The sequence below is a fragment of the Ochotona curzoniae genome, unplaced genomic scaffold (genome assembly GCF_017591425.1).
Source record: "Ochotona curzoniae isolate NIBS_2020 unplaced genomic scaffold, NIBS_Ocur_1.0 contig_2927, whole genome shotgun sequence".
NCBI lineage: Eukaryota > Metazoa > Chordata > Mammalia > Lagomorpha > Ochotonidae > Ochotona > Ochotona curzoniae.
Genome location: NW_024465654.1, coordinates 392,522 through 410,673, shown reverse-complemented (window position 1 = coordinate 410,673; position 18,152 = coordinate 392,522). Strand labels below are relative to the sequence as shown.

The following is an 18,152-nucleotide window of genomic DNA, read 5'->3' as shown; positions in this document are numbered from 1 at the left end:
AAGTACAGTTAGGTCTTAAGCAGGCTGGTTTTATTTCCTTGGGATACACAACCATGCTTAGCAGTAGAATTACTGGCTCAGATGGTAGTTCTATTTTTAATTTTTTAAAGAATTTTCACATTGTTAGTGACAGCAGTTATATTAATTTACAATCACACAGCAGCAGAATCCAGAAAGGGACACGTGAAAACGGCAGAGAGGTGTTGATCAGCACACACACGTGGCTTTGGGTAGTCGATGAGCAATGCATGCTTACATTTCACAAACCAGAAGACAGTGAGGAATTTGTTTCAGGTAATGTCCAAAAACCCTTCCTGGCCCAGCACAATAGAATCACATTATTCAATCAAAGGTTTTCTAGATTCTGGATGACAGTTGGATTAAATCAAGCATACTGGGAACAGGAAACTGTAGCTTGTGTTGGAATAGTCAGTCTATAAGAGATCTAATAGGAAGTAAATGTTCTGATTTTATGCATGTTTCATTACCCTGTCACTGTGCTTTTCAAATGAATAAATAAAAAAAAAATCTTTAGGAGAGGACAAAAATAAACTGTGAATATGTCAACCCTTTCTCTTAGATTAAAAAAGTCTTCTGAATCCAAATATAGGCCTCCGTTCAGAATGACCGACAACGCACGCCCTCACCCCAGAACCAAATTTATCATCACTTTGGTGGACAGAGGACATTGTGACAGTGATGGCCACACAAAAGCCTGTGATTTAAAGTCAAAAGGTTTTGATGAGAACATTTTATTGAGCTGAAATTCACAGACTGTGAAATTAACTATTTTAAAGTAAATCATTTTACAGACTTAGCACAGTTTCTGTTCATACGGTAAACAAACATAAGGGTACATGAGTCCCCCTGACATTACAGAGATTCTCATTGGACGCGCTAGTGGGAAATACTTTATCTGATGATTTTTATCAAACCATCATGTGAGGAAATGTAGTTCTATTCCAATAATATATTTTTATGAAGACTGGGGAGTGGGTAAAAATGACAAAACAGTATATCATAAAAACAACAGCAAAACATGTGTTGCCTCTCCAAATAGCAATACTTCTGCCAAATCATTATGCATTTTTATGCTTAGTTTTTGATGAGTAAATAGTATTTTAAAACAATTTCCCTACAGTTTCACAGCACAGGATTCTGCTAGTCAGAGACAGGACTGGCACATTCTCTGGGTTATTTAATTGAGACAAAGTAGGTATTTCCGCTTTGTTGATGCTGATGGTGATGAACATAACAAGAGACTCCAACTGGAGTGAGGCTGTGGTTTTCCTTCTTTTAGATTCCTTCATTGCATCGCTGAGGAGTATATTCTGCCTTTTACCCATGTCTGCTCTATACTACTGGAAATGAAGAAAAAAAATCATGGGAACACAGGGGTGCATTGGATGACACTTTCTGAGGATGAAAACCAAGTCCGAGAACTGGAGATGAAGTCTCCTTTGAAACACCAAGGACATCCAGGTGAGTACCAGGTCAAAGCCAAATGAAATGTCAGCATCTATTTTGGCCATTGATAGCGCTCTGTTCTGTGCTGTTCTCTGCCCTCCTTCCTGTCTCGCCCACCTCCCTCTGCCACCCTCTCTACAGCGACAGCTTCTTCTCACAGATACTGTAAGCGGGCACGGTGCAGAGCTGATCATACACGACTGACATGTGAATCCAGGCACAATTGTGAGATGAGCTTTCCTGCGTAGCTGAGCTTCTAACTTCAAACCTGTTAAAATAAGAGACAGTCAGTTATTTGGAATGCGCATAAGGAGTTCTGTTGACCTGATGCTGAAATAAACTAATAAGGATTCAAGGCTGAATCTGGTAGTTTCTTTAAACTGAAGGAAAATGGCTTGAAATGTAAGGCTTGAGAAGGAGCAGCGTTCTGGTACAGCTAAGCTGCTGCTGGAGACTTCAGCACCCCGTAATGCAGAGCTGGTTTGAGCCCTGGATGCTCTGCTTGGGATCCAGCTCACTAATGCAGGCACCTGCGAAGGCAATAGAAGATGGTCAACCTACTTGGGCCCTACCACTCGTGTGCGAGACCAGGATGCCGGCCCAGGCTCTTGGTTGTAGTCTAGGCCAGATCTTTCTGTTGTAGTCACTTGGAGAATAAATCAGAAATTGGAAGACTCTATCTATCATCTATCTATCTATCTATCTATCTATCTATCTATCTATCTATCTATCTATCTATCTATCTCAATTTCCTTCTGTTTTTCTGCCTTTAAAATAAGTGAATAAGAGAAAAGATAAACAATAAAAGCCATCAGCACATGAATGAATCTAAATGAACATTGACTGTTTATCATGACCCCCCCAATAGAGCTAGCCTTCTACTCTTGTAGCCTTGTACCATTTACTCTAATAGCATGCAATGAAATTCATTCAAGATGGATAATTCACTAGTTCGCACTGCAAAAGTTGGAAAGTAAAGTTCTTTTTAGTGTGCCAGCAAATAAAAAAATAAAATTGTAGAACAGAAAGGAACATAGAAACAGGCCGGTCTCAATCTTGTTATCAGATGAAAGTGACAGGAGAGAAAAATGGCCAATTGGAGCACAACCTGGCACCTGTGTAGTTCTTCTGTCTTAATCCACAATATCAATGTTTTCTATCTCAATGGAGTAACTGAAAGGAGTCTCAGGTCTGTGATACCGTTCTTTCTTTGACAGAAACAAATGAAAATTCTTGACAGAGCTCAAATGTAATCCAAATCTATAAGGAATACGAAAGACCATTGCATGTAAAATGCCTACTGTTTTTGTGGTATTAAAATGTGGAAAAATGGGCCCGGGGCACCGTGGCCTAGCAACTAAAGTCCTCGCCTTGAACGCGCCAGGATCCCAGATGGGCGCCGGTTCTAATCCTGGCGGCTCCACTTCCCATCCAGCTCCCTGCTTGTGGCCTGAGAAAGCACTCGAGGATAGCCCAAACCTTGGGACCCTGCACCCATGTGGGAAACCTAGAAGAGTATCCTGGCTCCTGGCTTTGGATCGGCTCAGCACCGGCTGTTGCGCTCACTTGGGGAGTGAATCATCGGATGGAAGATCTTCCTCTCTACGCAAACAATGGGTACTGCAACTGCATACTTGGCCATGTAAACCAGTGGGAGCTGCAGCCTAGTTGGGGTGACTCCCCAAAACCCTTACCAGGCCCACCCCCTGCTCTGGTTCCTATGCTTGCTAGTATGTACAGCTGACTGGTCTAGTCCGTCCCACATCTGATCTAGCTCTCATACATGTCAATGGGCATTGGAGCCTAATTCAACCCAACCAGCCCCACTACCCAACCCAAACACATGCTAGTGGGTGCTGTTCTGTCTAGCTATGCCTGCCCCAATCCTGGTTTTCATGCTATCCAGTGGGAGCGGTAATCCAAGAGGGAGGTGTCCACTATTTCCCTACTGGGCCTACGCCCACTCCTGGATAAGGCACTCTAAAGGTGGTTCTGCAGTTTAACTTGACAGAATTAGCTCCCAGTGCTAGTATTTGCCAGCTGATGCTGCGGCAAAGCCCTACCAACCCTACTTACTCTGAGTTATGTTTGCACCAGTAGGACTAGTCAGCCCAGGCTCTTTTCCCTGATCTAGCTCACATGAGGCCCACAGGTGTTGTAGTCCTCCCCGGCCTGGTGTGCCTCATCCCAACTCACACTCTCCAGTAGGAGTGGTGTTCCAGCAGGGGGGCCCTCCACATTCCCCCTACCAGTTATGCCTCCCCCCTTTCTGGTTCTCACAGGTGCTGGTTGGGTGCTTGGAAACCAGTTACATTTCAACAGAGTTCTTTTGCAAGCATATGGCAACAGTTGCCTTTACTAAGTGGCTGTTTCTACCTGTCAGATTACAGTTCATGTTGTAGTGGTAGCCAGCCCCTTCCTGTCTTTCTTCCCTGTCACTTCCTTGTAGTGTGCTCAATTAATCTAGCTCTGCACACCCACACACACAAGATGTCATCACATGGGCTATTTCTCTGATCACAATGCAGGTAGACAAAAGGAAAGCTAAACATGCACGTATGTTTGTAAATTCAGAAACACACTCCCACATAACTCATTGGTCAAAGAACAATGCACATTGGAAAGTATTCTGACCCGAATGGCCATGGAAATATTTTAGAATCACAGCCTTAACTGCACATATCTGAGAACAAAGAAAAAGTTAAAGTTCTTGAATTAAGCATCCACTGTGAGAAGTTAAGGTCCAATAGAAATTTGAATGATGAGAACTTAAAAGGAAGATCCACTTTAGTATTCTGCTGATTTAAAAAGAAAATATGTGGCAATTATAAGGAAAACTTTAATACACAATGGGAAAGATGTGAGATACATTTAAAATAATCTTAGTAAACATGTGGTTATTTCTTGATAATAGTGTACTTCACAGATGAACTCTGCACAAGGCCCTGTACTGAGTGATTTTGTTTCACTCCCCTTTTCTCACAATCCTGAGAGATGGGGTCTCCTTTCATTCTTCTTTCATTGATGGATAAGGAAAGTGGGATTCAGAGAAGTAAAGTGACTTATCAATGTCACACAGTCAGTGAGTGGGCTAATGATGAACTCAACCTGAGGTTTGACTTCCAAGTCCATGGTCTGTCATGGTGGTGTATAAGAGATAGCTACTGATACTTGAGTGGACAATTTTAAGCCAATGCCATGTGGCACACTGTAATTAACGGAACGCCTTTACTGATGGCACGAGGTAGCCTTGCAGCTCTTTCCTCCTCCAACCTCTTCTCTCATCCCCACCACTGTGTCCTTTTCTTTCTCTCTTTCTCTCCCACACACAGTTGCCAAACCAGGCTCTTACAGGAATGAAGTTCTTCTATCTCTCTAAGGGAAAAGATGGCATTTCCAAGATACTTACAGGTGAGGAGAGAACATCGATCCATCCTCCCAGAGCCATGGTTCCTCACTTCGGGAACGAGAAAGCCCTATCCAGAATGAGTGGGCAGCTTGGGAAGACACTTCTCCGTTTATGAATTGCTGCAGAGGAACAGAATCGATTACAAGAACACATCAGACAGAGAGGTAGGGAGCTGGAGAAAAGAGATGACAGGTGATAGCCTTGCTGTAGCCATTTTGAAAGCTGTAAGTGATTAAATCATTTTGGTGAAGAAGACGCATGTAAGTTGACAACCACAGAGAGAGGGGCTCTTTCCTGAAAGTCTTATAAGGTGAATTGTACCTCTTGGAAGTAATTATCATTTAATTTCCAATAAAGAATCCCAGTGTCAGTGCATTCTTCCAACAAGCCAGACAAGATGTGCAGATGACAAATTCTCGAGGTGATTTCCATGGGTGACAGCCACTACTGGCTCCCCAAGGTGGAAATATAATTTGATACTATCTTTGTCAAGATACATTTCTTAGACTTGGAGAGTGATTTTGAAATAATTTAGATCCATTATCCAATTGATGAAAATCAATCTGAGGTCCAATGAAAGAATTTGAATTCTTGACCGGTAGAGGACAATTTATTGTCACTTACAGGCTGGCCTAAAAGTGTCACGATCTTTCTTTGCCATATGTCCACTAATGTGAAATTGGACAAGAATTACAGAAACAGAAGGTAGAGTGCAGTGAAAGTGGATGTGGAAGTGGAAGCTATAGATTCGTTTTGATGTTTTGAGTAAATTGCTTCCTGACTGTATTCCTTGTCATGGTTTATCTGTGTTCTGTTTTTTGTTCATCGTAAATAGAAAATTCGATTTTTCTGTAAAACTGCTTATATCTGTAAAGATCTTTCTAATCCCCCCTGTTATTTGTTTCTAAAACCAGATATTTCATTTTTAACAGCTGAACTGTATCTTTCTTCTGAAGGAATTATGAGCCCCTGCAATAGTGAGGAAGCTTTTAAAATCTCTTTGGCTTGCCTGGTATTTTACAAAGAGTATGTGATTTCTAAATTATCATTGTTTCCATTTAAATTTTTCTTAGATTTAATTAATTATTTGAAAGGAAGAGTGACACAGAGAGAAGATATCTTTCATTTACTGGTTCACTTCCCAAACACCAACAACAGCCAGGGCTGCACCACGCCAAGGCTAAGAGCCAAGAACTCTGTCCGATCTCCCTAGTGGATGGCAGGGATCCAAAGTATCTGGTTCATCATCTGCTAGCTGCCCCAGCAGATTCAGGATGTTATGTGGGATGCAGAGGTATGCCTCGGTGGGATGTGAGTCCCAGGCCAGAGCTTAACCCTCTGTGCCACAACACAGGGTCCAGGTTCTATCTTTTCTTGACAATCACGATGAAGAAAGGTAGAGTTTTCTACTATATTTCACTAAATTAAAAAATGGAAACCGTAAATTTATTAAAATGAGTGATGGTTTTATTATTGTATTGCAGAGATGAGGTGTACTGGAAATGTATTTGTTTTAAGGTGAAACATTGTTATTGAAAAAAATAATTAAAGATAAAAATACCTAATGCATTGTTACATTCTATTATTGTGATGACAGAGAAATTGAAAATGACTTTCTCTTAGGGAAAATTACCCTTACTTGAACTTGCCCTTGATTTTCCTGATTAATATAGACCACAGGTGGTTAGAGCAGAGGTCTACACTTACCAGTTCTTTTGAGCTGTCTATCTTCAGGAGATTAGAGTCCAGCTGAGAGCATCGAATTCTACTTTCATTCCAGGAATCTAGTGACGTGCTGAATAAATAACAGCTTCTCTCATGCATGATCCAGTTAGGGGGACAAGAACTGGGAAAAAACCCTAGAAACAGACAATAGGTGCTATCAATTTCATAGTATTAAGTGTAAGCACCACTCCTTTTAAAAAAAGGTTATTTATTATTTATTCTTATTTGAGAGGCAGAGTGAGAGAGGGGGACACACACACACACACACACAGATATCTATATTCCATCCACTAGTTCACTCTCCAAATGGTTGCAATAGTGGCCAGTACTGGGCCAGGTGGAAGCTATATTCCTGAATCTTCATCTGGGCTCCCACATGGGTGCAGGGGCCCAGGCTGTTGGGCGTGCTAGCAGGGAACTGTATTGGAAATAGAGAAGCTGGAAATCAAGGTGATGCCTACATGGGATGTCTGTGTTGCAAGAGTCTGCTTAACTCACTGTGTCACAATGCCCACCCTGCACCATTCATCTTAAGGGCATTTAATAAGCAATCAGTGAGTTACCATTAATAGATATCATTTCCAAGTTAAATTAGAGGGCTAAGACAATCTACGTCATTTTACAGGAGATAATACATTCAAATTCCTTTATCCAGTTAAAACTTAACAACTAATTAATTATAAACAGGTGAGGAAGTGACCTATCTTTCCTCTTGACCTGTGTTCTATTCCTTCAAATTCAGCCTAGGACTCTCTCCATATAACTTGCTAAAATAAACCTACCCACAGCCAATCGTTGGGGTACAACATAATTTCCTATTACTTACCATATATTCTACTGTGCAATTCATTTCAAAAATATGCCTTTCCAAATTAGAAAAGTTTGAGGGCAATTATTCACATTATAGAGTACTTCAAGTACTTAACTAGGCGATAAAAATAGGCACTGTAGGTTCAGAGGTGGAAAATGAAATGGAAAGATTAAGCTGTAGTCAATTATGATGAAATTCAGGTCAAGTCAACTGTGTCTGAATTGTGAGAGGAGCGGGCATGTCAGCTCAGCAGTTAGGGCACAGTTTTGGAATCCTGTGTTAGAGGGACTGGGTTCAAGTCCCGGTCCTGCTTCCAATTGCAGATTCCTGCTAATATGCACCTTCAGAGTACTCACATGGGAAACCAGCAGTGAGTTCCTGGCTCTTGGCTTTGGTCTTTTTCAGCCCTGGCTGCTGTGGACATTTGGAAAGTGAATCGGCAGATGAAAGACCTCTGCATCTCTAATTCTCTGCCCTTCAAATAAATTAATGTTAGGTTGTTTCTAAAATGAAAATAAGAAATAAAAGCATACATGTGATGAAACTGTACGGTTAAAAGAAAAATTTCACCACAATTTTTAAGAGCATACGCATTAGTTCTATCTCCTTTGTATGTTTTTTAACTTAGGTTTTTAAATCTCTGCAATATTTATTCTTCTTTCCTTTTTCTCTACCGTTCTTATTTTACAATGTTTTATTTCCTATTCTAATTATATAACTTAAAAATATCCCTCCTTTGTTAAAGAAAGGAACACTTTTACCTCCTTTATGTCTAGCTGTATAATCTGCAACAAAAAAGCAGCTACTGATTTGGGGGGAAAATCCAACTTTAAACTGCTCTCTCATGTTCACAGAATATTAACAATATCACTTTTTAAAAAAAAAGTTCCCAGGGGCACATTGTTTTTATTACTGATAAAGGTCCTTCCTTGGATATCTAGTCCTTGAATCTAAGCATAGCCTCTTCGTTGTCACATCCCATTTCTTAGCACCAAGAATTCAACCCTCCTGAGTCAAGGAACTAATCAGGTCTTTATTTGTGCCCTTGCCTGTGGTTTTGAGAGCCTTGGTAGGAGCCACTTTCTCTTCTAAAGATGACCTTGTGGGTTGATTGTGGTTCTCTTTATTTCTTGATGGGAAGTTGTCATTCTCCAATGGCTGGCTGCCTGAATTGGATCTCTGAAAAGCTTCATACACCAACAACAATAATAGTGGCAAAATTTAAGTTTAACATGCTATGTTTGCAAATTAAAATCCCCAAACCCATGTGCTTTTGGGCTAGAATAGGACTCAATCCTGCATAAACTGGTGATATATTATTGCTGGGGAGGTGAGATAATAAATGGTAATAGATAATCAGCGATGAAATAGATGAAAAAATAATTTCCAAAAAAGAATTGCAGTTAAAAAGAGAAAAATGAGTTAGGTAGAGAAAAAAAAAAAGAATGAAAAATGAAGTAGGAGGCAAGTGACAGAATCAATTGGCATTATGATAGATTTGAAATAATTTGAATTCTTTTCTATTCTTTAAAAACAACAGCTGCTCTTCGAGAGCCTGCCATCGTACCTACAGTATCAAAAGTACTCAATAAACAATTAGCTAAATAAAAAACATTCTCAAGACACATTAAGTCTTTATTACTATTGAGAGATGTAAAATCTAAGTAACTGCATTTATTCATCACAGAAGTTTTTAGTACATTCAAAGATGTCTGCATGAAAGATTATATGTAAAACAATTTCCAAACGTCATGAGATTCATCAAAGGCCCTTTAACAAAATTATGCCATCAGTAAGATGGAATCATGTTGAATTTCCTTTTCCACTTCATTGAATTTCCCTCCATCAATCCAACCTTCAAATTCCACAGCTTTAAAACCAGCTCTTTAATAACATCCGCCCTGTAGTTAAAAGTATGTGTTTTTCTAGATAGATCAGCTGAATATCTAATTATAATTCTACTACCTAACTTAAGACCCTGGAAAAGGAAAGAAATCTCCTACTCTTATATGTCCCTTATATGTAAATGAGACTTAATAACACTGAATAGGGTTGATATACAGATTAAGTCAGATTACACTAGCCAAAACCTAAAAAGATTGCCTGATACATATAAAATGGCTATAAAATGTCTGTAGTTAACCTATCCAACCAGTACTCACTCAGAGCACCCAGGACCACTGCTATCACCAGTATCACCAAACACAGGACTCCCAAAATCACAGCAATGAGACGCCAAGAAGGGGACGCAGTTCGCTGGGTTCCTGAGGAATGAGAGAGAGCAGAAACTGAAGGCAGAAAGAAGACGAAGGATCGTGGAGAACTTTAATTCCATTGTTGTTACAAGCTGGTAAATTCTAAAGTGCACCATCCACACTGGTGCCTAGGTAGTTTCGCCACTCAGAATTAGCTGGTGGTTCCCATCTCTGTGAGGATGTGCCTTCTTCAGTTACTGATGCTGTAACTTCTGCATTGCTGGAGCAGCTCTACACTCCTGGTCTCAAGTCTACGCAATAGTCTCTAAGTACTGATCCTCCTAAGTTCTCTGATATTTCCCTTCATTTTTGGAGGAAACATCTCAAAGTTTGAGAAATAGCATTGACTGGGGGGGCTTGCACTGTGGTGTAGCAGGTAAGTTCATTGCTCCTGTGGTGCCAGCATTCCATATAGGCATTGGTTCAAGTCCCAGCAGTTCTACTTCCAATTCAGCTTTCTGCTAACAAGCCTGGGAAAGTAACAGAAGATGGTCCAAATGTTTGGACCCCTGCATCAACGTGGGAAGCCTGAAGGAAGTTTCTGGATCCTGTTTTGGGCCTGGCTTAGCACTGGCCATTGCACCAGCTGATGGACCATCTCTGTTTCTCCCCTTCTCTCCCTTTAACTCACGACTTTCAAATAAATCAAATAAATAACACAGAAAAACTAAGGATAACCTTCCCCTTTGATTTATTTGATGCCTGACCTTGGTTAAGTTACTTTCTATTTTTGTTTTTAATTTTTCTTTGTGACCTTAGGATACTACTATTTCCAATTCTTGTGGGAATTAAATGGGCTGACACATAAAAGCATCCTGCTTAGAGATGACCAACACATTACAGGCCACCCACTATCATACACATACCTGGATATTATCTCCCTCAACCACTTATTCTATCTGGAAACCCCAATGTGTTGCCCAAGAAAAGGATTGCTTAAGTGGTGGTACGAGGAAAACAATTGTGTAATGTGAACTACAAGAAAGCAGAAGAAAACACATTCTGATGTCAAGACCTATGAATAATTTTCCCCTGGAAAACAACAGGAAACCGATTTTCTATTACTCTCACCACACCAAGGACACCTGCCTGCCTCTCAGTGAGAATAAGTAAGAGGGGTATTTCATGGATCTTTCCAATGGGAGACTCATAGAAAAGGCGAAATCATTCAGAAAGAGATCTCTGGATGTCTGTTTGCATTTCAAATCTTACATCCAGCTAACGAAGGCTTTTCATTGGAGACATATATTTTCTTTCACCAGAATACTATGAACTGCCTTGGATTTAAAAAGAACACTTCAAATCAATCTCCTACCATAAAACGAATGTCAGATTCAGAATTCTAAACCCCATCACTGGGGTGAATGTTTGGCTTGGTGGTCAAGATGCAGCTTTGGTTGCAGGGGCTGGGATCTAGCACGATGGCTAAATTGGTTAATCCTCCTCCTTCAAGTACAAAGATCTCATATGACCGCTGGTTCGTGTCCCACTTGTTCCACTTCCCATTCGGCTTCCCGCTTTTGGCCTGGGAAGGCAGTAGAGGATGGCCCAAAGCCTTGGGACTCTGCTCCCATGTGGGAGACCTGCGGGAGGTTCCTGGTTCCTGCCTTCAGCTCGACTCAGCTCTGGCGGTTGTGGTCATTTTGGGAGTAAACCAATGGATGGAAGATCTTTGCCTCTGTCTCTTCTTTTCTCTGCAAATCTGCCTTTCTGATAAAAATCAATAAATCTTTAAAAATAATGCATCTTGGCACAGTCACATTTGTATCAGAGTCTCACTTCCAGTCCTGGCTCTGCCATCAGTTCCAGCTTCCTACATTTGTGCACAGTAGGAAGAAGCAGGTGATGGCTCCTGTGCTTTGATTCCTGCAACCATGAGAGGGACTTGTTTGCATCCTCTGCTCCTGGCTTTTGCCTGGACCAACCCTGACTATTGTAGGCATTTGGAAAGTCAACTGGCAGGTGGACAAGTCCTTTCTATCCTTGTCTCTCTCTGCCTTTCAAAAAACATGTTTAAATTTTAAAAAGTTTTCAAAAGACACGAGTGCTCCTGGCTTCTCTTTGCTCTATATAAGAAGATTAGATTAGCAATTTACTATTTTTTTTTGTTTTAAAAGTCGTTTTTCACTCATTGGTTATTGTAGAATCAGAGAGACAGAAAAATTTCCCATCTGCTGAAAATGCATCAATAGCCAGAGGTTGGCCAGGCTGAAGCTGTGCTCTTGGAAGTTAATCTGGGACTTCAATGTGGTGATGGGGACCTGAGTCACACCTGCTGCTCATGGTGTACCCATGAGTAAGCTGCTAGGATTGGCAGCAGAGCAGAGATCTCAAGTCACGCACTTTGATATGAGATGTGGGCATTTCACTGTCTTAAAACACTAGGTCCAATGCTCACCCTCATCATTCTTCTCTTTCTTATCTCCTGATATTGTTCATACACATGTGTCTAAATTTGCTCGACCTCCACTCCATGATGTAGTTCTTTCCAGCAAGCAAGCAACAAGTTGTCCCTGTTGAAATTCCTTCACACTTAGTGCCAACTCTTCTGAGATGAAATGATTACTTCCATAGAATAGAGAAATTATATTTTCTGCCATCATACATCATTAAAATATTAATAATTCATAATAATCAACCAATAGCTTCATTAAATAAAGGCATAGTACAAATCATTATCTTCAGTGACTTCTAAAAAATTTTAAAATAAGAAAATCATGCACATCATATCTACAGTTTTTTCCACTGGGAATGAGAGTGCTGAAGGCAGAAAGAAAACAAGAAATACCTTTCTGTGGTAACACATGTGTTCTCTTGGTGACCCGAGAGTGGAAGTTTAACTGAGTGTATCCATCTTCATCCACATTTTCTAAGCTGGAATGGCACTCCATTATCCTGCAGAGTCCCTCTGTGGTTGCAGCATTGGAGAGCTCTCTTCCTTCTCCTAAGCCGAATGCCCACGGACAAATGAGGATGTAAAAGTCAAATCATGTGGGATAGTTTACTGAGGTCTATCAAGCCAAGTAGCCAACCAGACAGACACACAAAAGCAGGAAATGAAAACCGTGCTGTGGCAATTTCCCATTTTTACCTTGAGATCCTGTTTCAAGGAAATCAGGAGGCTGCAAAATGCCTAACTTAAAATTCAGATTATGCACAGGAAGTGGGCATACAGCGTGCCTTTACTGATCTCTGAACAGAATTTGATGTCATGAGTTAATGTGGCCTGTGACAGTATTTTTTAGCTTGAGCTTACCATCACTTTGTCAGAACTCTTAATTCATGCCTTTATCCACGTGCTTATTCATTCCCCAAACATTTATAGAATGCTCAGCTTTCTTACTGGGAGGAGAACATGAGAACTGTGAAAAGCTCACTGGCAGTCTGTGGTTCACTATTTGGAAGGTTCCACAAGGAACCATATGGCTGAAACAATGTAGAGAGGGTTTATAAAACAAACGAGTCATTACTTGTTGAACAGCTGCCATGAGCCAGCTCCTGCCCTTTACGTATGTTTCACATCCAATCCCAATTCTCCAACAAAGACCATGGGGGAGTTATTATTATTCCTGCTTTTTAAAAAAGATTTATTTTATTTTTATTGGAAAGTCAGATACATAGAGAGGAGGAGAAACAGAGAGGAAGATCTTCCATCCATTGATTCACTCCCAAAGTGGCCATAAGGGCTGGAGCTGAACCGATTTAAAGCCAGGACCCTAGAGCCTCCTCCAGGTCTCCCATATGGGTGCAGGGTCCCAAGGCCTCAGACCATCTTAGACTGCTTTCCCAAGCCACAAGCAGGGAGCTGGATGGGAAGTGGAGCAATTGGGACACGAACCAGCTACCATACGGCATTCCAGTGCATGCAAGGCAAGAACTTTAGCCATTAGGCTACTGCATCAGGCTTTATTCCTGTTTTCAGATAGAGAAAGTAAGACTTTTAAAACTTAGTCCCTGGGGCTGCTGGCATGGTGGCACAATGGGCTGTTTGTGGCACAGACATCCATGTCAGAGCAACAGGTTGGAGTTCTAACTGCTCAGCTTCCAATACGAGTTCCTGATAATGTGCATGAGAAAAGCATTGAAGAGTACTTGGGTCGCTGATACCCATGTGGGAGACCTGGATGGAGTTCCTGGCTCCTGGCTTCTGCTTGGTCCAGGCCTGGCTATTAGGGAGATGGAAGATCTGGAAGATCTCTCTGTGTCCTTCCCTCTTCTCTCTCTCACTCTGCCATTCAAAGAAAGGGATTTTTATAAGAAAACAATCCTTTGTGCAGATCAAGGAGTTAATTAAAATATTGGAACAAGCAATAGTGTTCTGGGGTGCCTGCTTGCTGGGGCGCCTCTGTGAGAATAAGGACTGGGAGAAAGTTTTGGGGTTAGGTAGAAGAAAAAAAAATGCTGGCCAGACACCTGTGGATTGGAGAGGCAATGAGTCAGGTCAACATGAAGTTGTAATTCCAGATGTCCATATTTAAGAAACCCCTAGCATACTTATGCCCAAGTGTGTTCTGGCCTCTTTGGCTCTGTGGGTTAGATTTTCTTTCTTTTGGCTATGCCTACGTGTAGCCTTCTGCTCTGGGTTCCCTCTTAACTTGAAAAGCAAGAACTTAATCCATAGGAAAACTCTCAGAATAGAACGGAGAAGTTGGGGGTAGTGCTGTGGCATGTGGGATACACCACTATCTGTAGGTTAGCATCCCATTTGGGCACAGGCTCAAGTCTTGGCTGATCTAGCTCCCTGGCCTGAGAAAAGCAGTGGAGGATGATCTAAGTGCTTAGGCCCCTGCCACCCACACGAGAGACCAGGGGGAAGTTCCTGGTTCCTGGCTTTGGCCTGGCTTAGCACTGGCCGTTGTAGCCTCCTGGGGAGTGAACCAGCAAGTGAAGACCTTGCTCTCTCTGTAACTCTAACATTTAAATAAATAAATAATTATTTTTTTTAAAAAAGAATAACTTAAAAATGTATGATCAGATCCATTGTTAACACATGAAATAGGAAAATTTTCAGGGTAAGAACAGAGAAGAATAGCAAGATATTTTGGGGCTTGGTGTAGGATAGTTGATTGGATCTGTAGGTCTAGTTTATAAAACAGAAAGGTACTTCCAGGAAGGCTAAGGGGACTCCCACAGTCTCAAGTCAACTTTCTCTTGCTGTTGATATGTAAATTCCTCAAGTCCTCTTCCCTTATCCTATGTGACCCACAGTCTTTAAAAACCTGGTTCTGTTAATAAACTTGGGTTACTGACCATCAGTCAGTAGTCCATGTGTATGATGATCAGCTCCGTGCACCAAGTCTGTTGCTGCTGGACAGCAAACAAGTGACGCCTGTAAACAGGAACTTGAAAGCAGAAAGAGGTAAGTGGGAATAATGGACCAGAATCAGTGCAAAGTGTAACCTTTTATCTCTCTTGTGCAGAACTTTTTAGTGAAAACTGGAATAAAGGTAACTAGGCAGCAATTGTGCTCTTGTTTAGAGGTTATTTGTGAATATAACCCTTGTTTCCCCAATGAAGGGAAATTAGAAACTGCATTTAAGGATTGTGCCCAGAAAAATGGTGAAAAGACCCCAAGCATAGAAGATATTCATGTTAGTTTTTGGATCGCATGAGCTTTAATTGAAGTTATTATCATTTCAGAGGGGAACTTGCAAGAGATTCGTCTAAGACAAAACATCACCAAAATGTGGCTAGAAAGGAAATGTCTCATAGTACAAATGAGAAAGAAAGAGAAAGGGAACCCATGAGAGATCCCTCTAACAGGAAAGGCCGTCACAATGTGGCTAAAAAAGAAATTCCTTATTACTACAGATGAGGAAGATGAAAAAGGGGAACGTGTGAGAGAGCCTAATAGAAGATGCCACTGAAACACAGCTAAAGCAGAAATGCCTCATTCTAGAGATGAATACAAAAAAAGAAAACTCAGGAGAGACTCCCCTAACAGGAGATGCTACTGGAATGTAGCCAGAAAAGGAATGAAAACTTCTTATGTTAAAACAGCAAAATGACAGCACTTCTCAGAATCTTCAAGTGAGGAAAATGAGAATGGGATAAAAAGGATTTAAGCACCAGCCCATGCCGCCTCACGATCAAGAACGTTCTCTGTGCTTTTGATATGCCACATATGGGCCCCAGTTCATGCCCCGGCTGCTCCACTTCCCTTCCAGCTCCTTGTTTGTGGCCTGGGAAAGCAGTCAAGGACAGCCTAAAGCCTTGGGACCCTGTACCCATATGACAGACCCAGAAGAAGCTCCTGGCTCCTGGCTTTGGTTTGGCTCAGATTCCACCCATTGCGGCCACTTGGGGGGTGAACTAGGAGATGGAAGATCTTTCTGTCTCTCCTCTCCATAAATCATTGTAATAAAAATTAATAAACATTTAAAAAATACATGGAAAATATGCATTATGAAGGACTTATGCATGCATTTCAAAAAAAGTTTGCAGCAAAAAGCAAAAACAAAAACAAAAACCACCCCGCCACACACACACAAACTTACCATTCTTCCATGAGCTTTTTGCAATCGCCGAACGTAGATGTTTGCGTTAGAGTACTTATTGTATAGCCCTCCTTTTACCCACCTTTTTTCACCAGCTTTGCTTTCGTTTCCTTTTCTGGTCACCCGTGTTTTGTTCCCGTATCCTTTAACGGAGCACCGTCTTTAGCAGAAATCCACGGAGCATGCGAGGCAGAACAAGTGAGAGGAGCCTCTGGATGGTTCCAGCACTGCTTCAGCTAGGGCGTCTCTCATGCTGCTTATTTCATACCTGGCAATTATATATACAATTTCATTTATTTAGAAAATGAGCAAAGGCAAAGAAAAAATGTTTGGAAGCTATTTACCTGGCACATTCTATTCATTTTTTTTTTTTAAGAAAGGAAGTAGTTCAAGACATGCGAATTGAGTTGCATAAGAAAGCAGGAAATTCGGGTCACTGGTAGAACTGTCTGAATCCACATTCTATCCAGTAAACACAGAGTGTCCTTGTGGCTCTTAACCCTGCCACTGACCTGCTGAGTACACAGGTTTCCGTGCTTGCTTCCTAGCTAGTACAAGGATGCTAGATGCTAAGTTTCTTTTGGATCCTTGTAGGTTGAATAAGTGGAGTATAAGAAAACAAAAAAATGCAAATAGATTCCCGTAGAGTGAGACTAGTATAAGTTAATCAAAATGAGTCCGCACAGTCAGGCAGCAATGAATGAGGTGATGGTGCCCTCTGCTGCCATGTTTTAGGAATGTCAAGGCAAGTTAGAGAAAGTGTATGTTCACTGGAAAGTGAAGGTGAAGAACTTTTACAGGCTGGATCTGACGCATGAGAACAATGCCAAGTTCATTCTGCTTAAAGGCCCATATATTCTTTTGAAAAAGATTTATTTACAAAGGAGAGAGAGAGAGAGATATCAACTATCTGATGTTTCTTCAAATGATAGATTGAAGTCAGGAAGCAGGAGTCTCATCCGAGTCTCCCATGTGAGTTCAGGGCCCAAGCACTTGGGTCATTGTCTGCTGCTTTTCCAGACTTATTAACAGGGAGCTGTGCTAGAAGTGGAGCAGCAGGGACTTGAACATACAGGATGCAGGTGTAGAAGCTTCCAACCTTCTGTGCCACAATGACACCTCAAGGCATCTCTGCTTCTTCATCCCTAAGGAATTGTGATGTGATGATGAAAAGTCAGCTTTCTGTAATGGATTCCTTTCATAATTGTCATATATTTTAATTTGCTTTTAAATTTCTGCCATGTAATATAGATTTCCAGAGGGAAGTAACTTGCTTAATATTAATTCCTATTGCCTAGAATAGTGTTTCACTGTATTGAATAAACATAACCAAATATATAATTATGTTAAATGTATCTATGTTCTTATTCCTACCAGATTGAAAGCACCATGAGAACAGGCAGTGTGTAGATTCATTACTGTTTACTAATTACGTTAAGGAAAACATTTTCTAACAAGTTGTTACAGATGAACAAATAGATTTTCAAATGAGGAAAACATTCCTAATATACATTTTTGTCAAAGTAAGTTAGATTAACTAGGAGAAATCAGCATGTCTGAAAGTATCCCTTTGGTGTCCAGGTTACTGAAGAATCTAATCATCCTTTCAAAAGGCATGTAGTAAGGAGAGGGGTGGAGCGGTGGGTGAGCCGCCATCCCTGGTGCCTGCAACCCACATGCGCACTGGTTCGTGTCCCAGCTGCTCCACTTCCAATCCGGCTCTCTGCTGATGGCCTGAGAAAGCAGCAGAGGATGGGCTAAGACCTTGGGCTCCTGCACTTGTGAAGGAGACCCAGAAAAAAGCTACTGCTCCTGGCTTCAGATCAGCTCAGCTCCAGCCGGTGCAACCATGTGGGGAATGAACCAGCAAATGGAAGATTTCCCTCTCTATAACTCCGCCTTTCCAATAAAAATCAATAGATCTCTTTTTAAAATCAGCTTCAAAAATTCTATAGAGACCTACATCATTTCCAAAACATGAGACACTT

At 41.2% G+C, this 18,152-nt stretch overlaps 1 protein-coding gene across 2 annotated transcripts; it reads right to left on the bottom strand.

The window, feature by feature from the left end:
* Window positions 1-602: 602 nt before the first annotated feature.
* CLEC7A (C-type lectin domain containing 7A) lies at window positions 603-16,290 on the bottom strand. Of its 2 annotated transcripts, XM_040978724.1 has the most exons (7): window positions 16,247-16,290; window positions 12,456-12,611; window positions 9,575-9,676; window positions 8,462-8,599; window positions 6,584-6,735; window positions 4,877-4,995; window positions 603-1,735 (listed from the first exon to the last, which is right to left on the bottom strand). In XM_040978724.1, the coding sequence occupies exons 2-7, from the start codon at window positions 12,556-12,558 to the stop codon at window positions 1,603-1,605; spliced, it is 747 nt and encodes a 248-aa protein (XP_040834658.1). In that variant the 5' UTR covers window positions 12,559-12,611; window positions 16,247-16,290; the 3' UTR covers window positions 603-1,602. The 2 variants fall into 2 exon arrangements, with proteins under 2 accessions (XP_040834658.1, XP_040834659.1); XM_040978725.1 differs by lacking the exon at window positions 16,247-16,290 and having other exon boundaries at window positions 12,456-12,632.
* Between the last annotated feature and the right edge of the window lie 1,862 nt (window positions 16,291-18,152).

Coding starts and splice junctions, on each gene's coding strand:
- CLEC7A (XM_040978724.1), bottom strand. CDS start 12,558: ATGGAGTGCCATTCCAGCTTAGAAAATGTGGATGAAGATGGATACACT. Junction 6,736..8,461: donor CAAGGCTCTCAAAACCACAG/GCAAGGGCACAA, acceptor GTCTGTTTCTAG/GGTTTTTTCCCAGTTCTTGT. Junction 1,736..4,876: donor TCGATGTTCTCTCCTCACCT/GTAAGTATCTTG, acceptor TTATTTTAACAG/GTTTGAAGTTAGAAGCTCAG.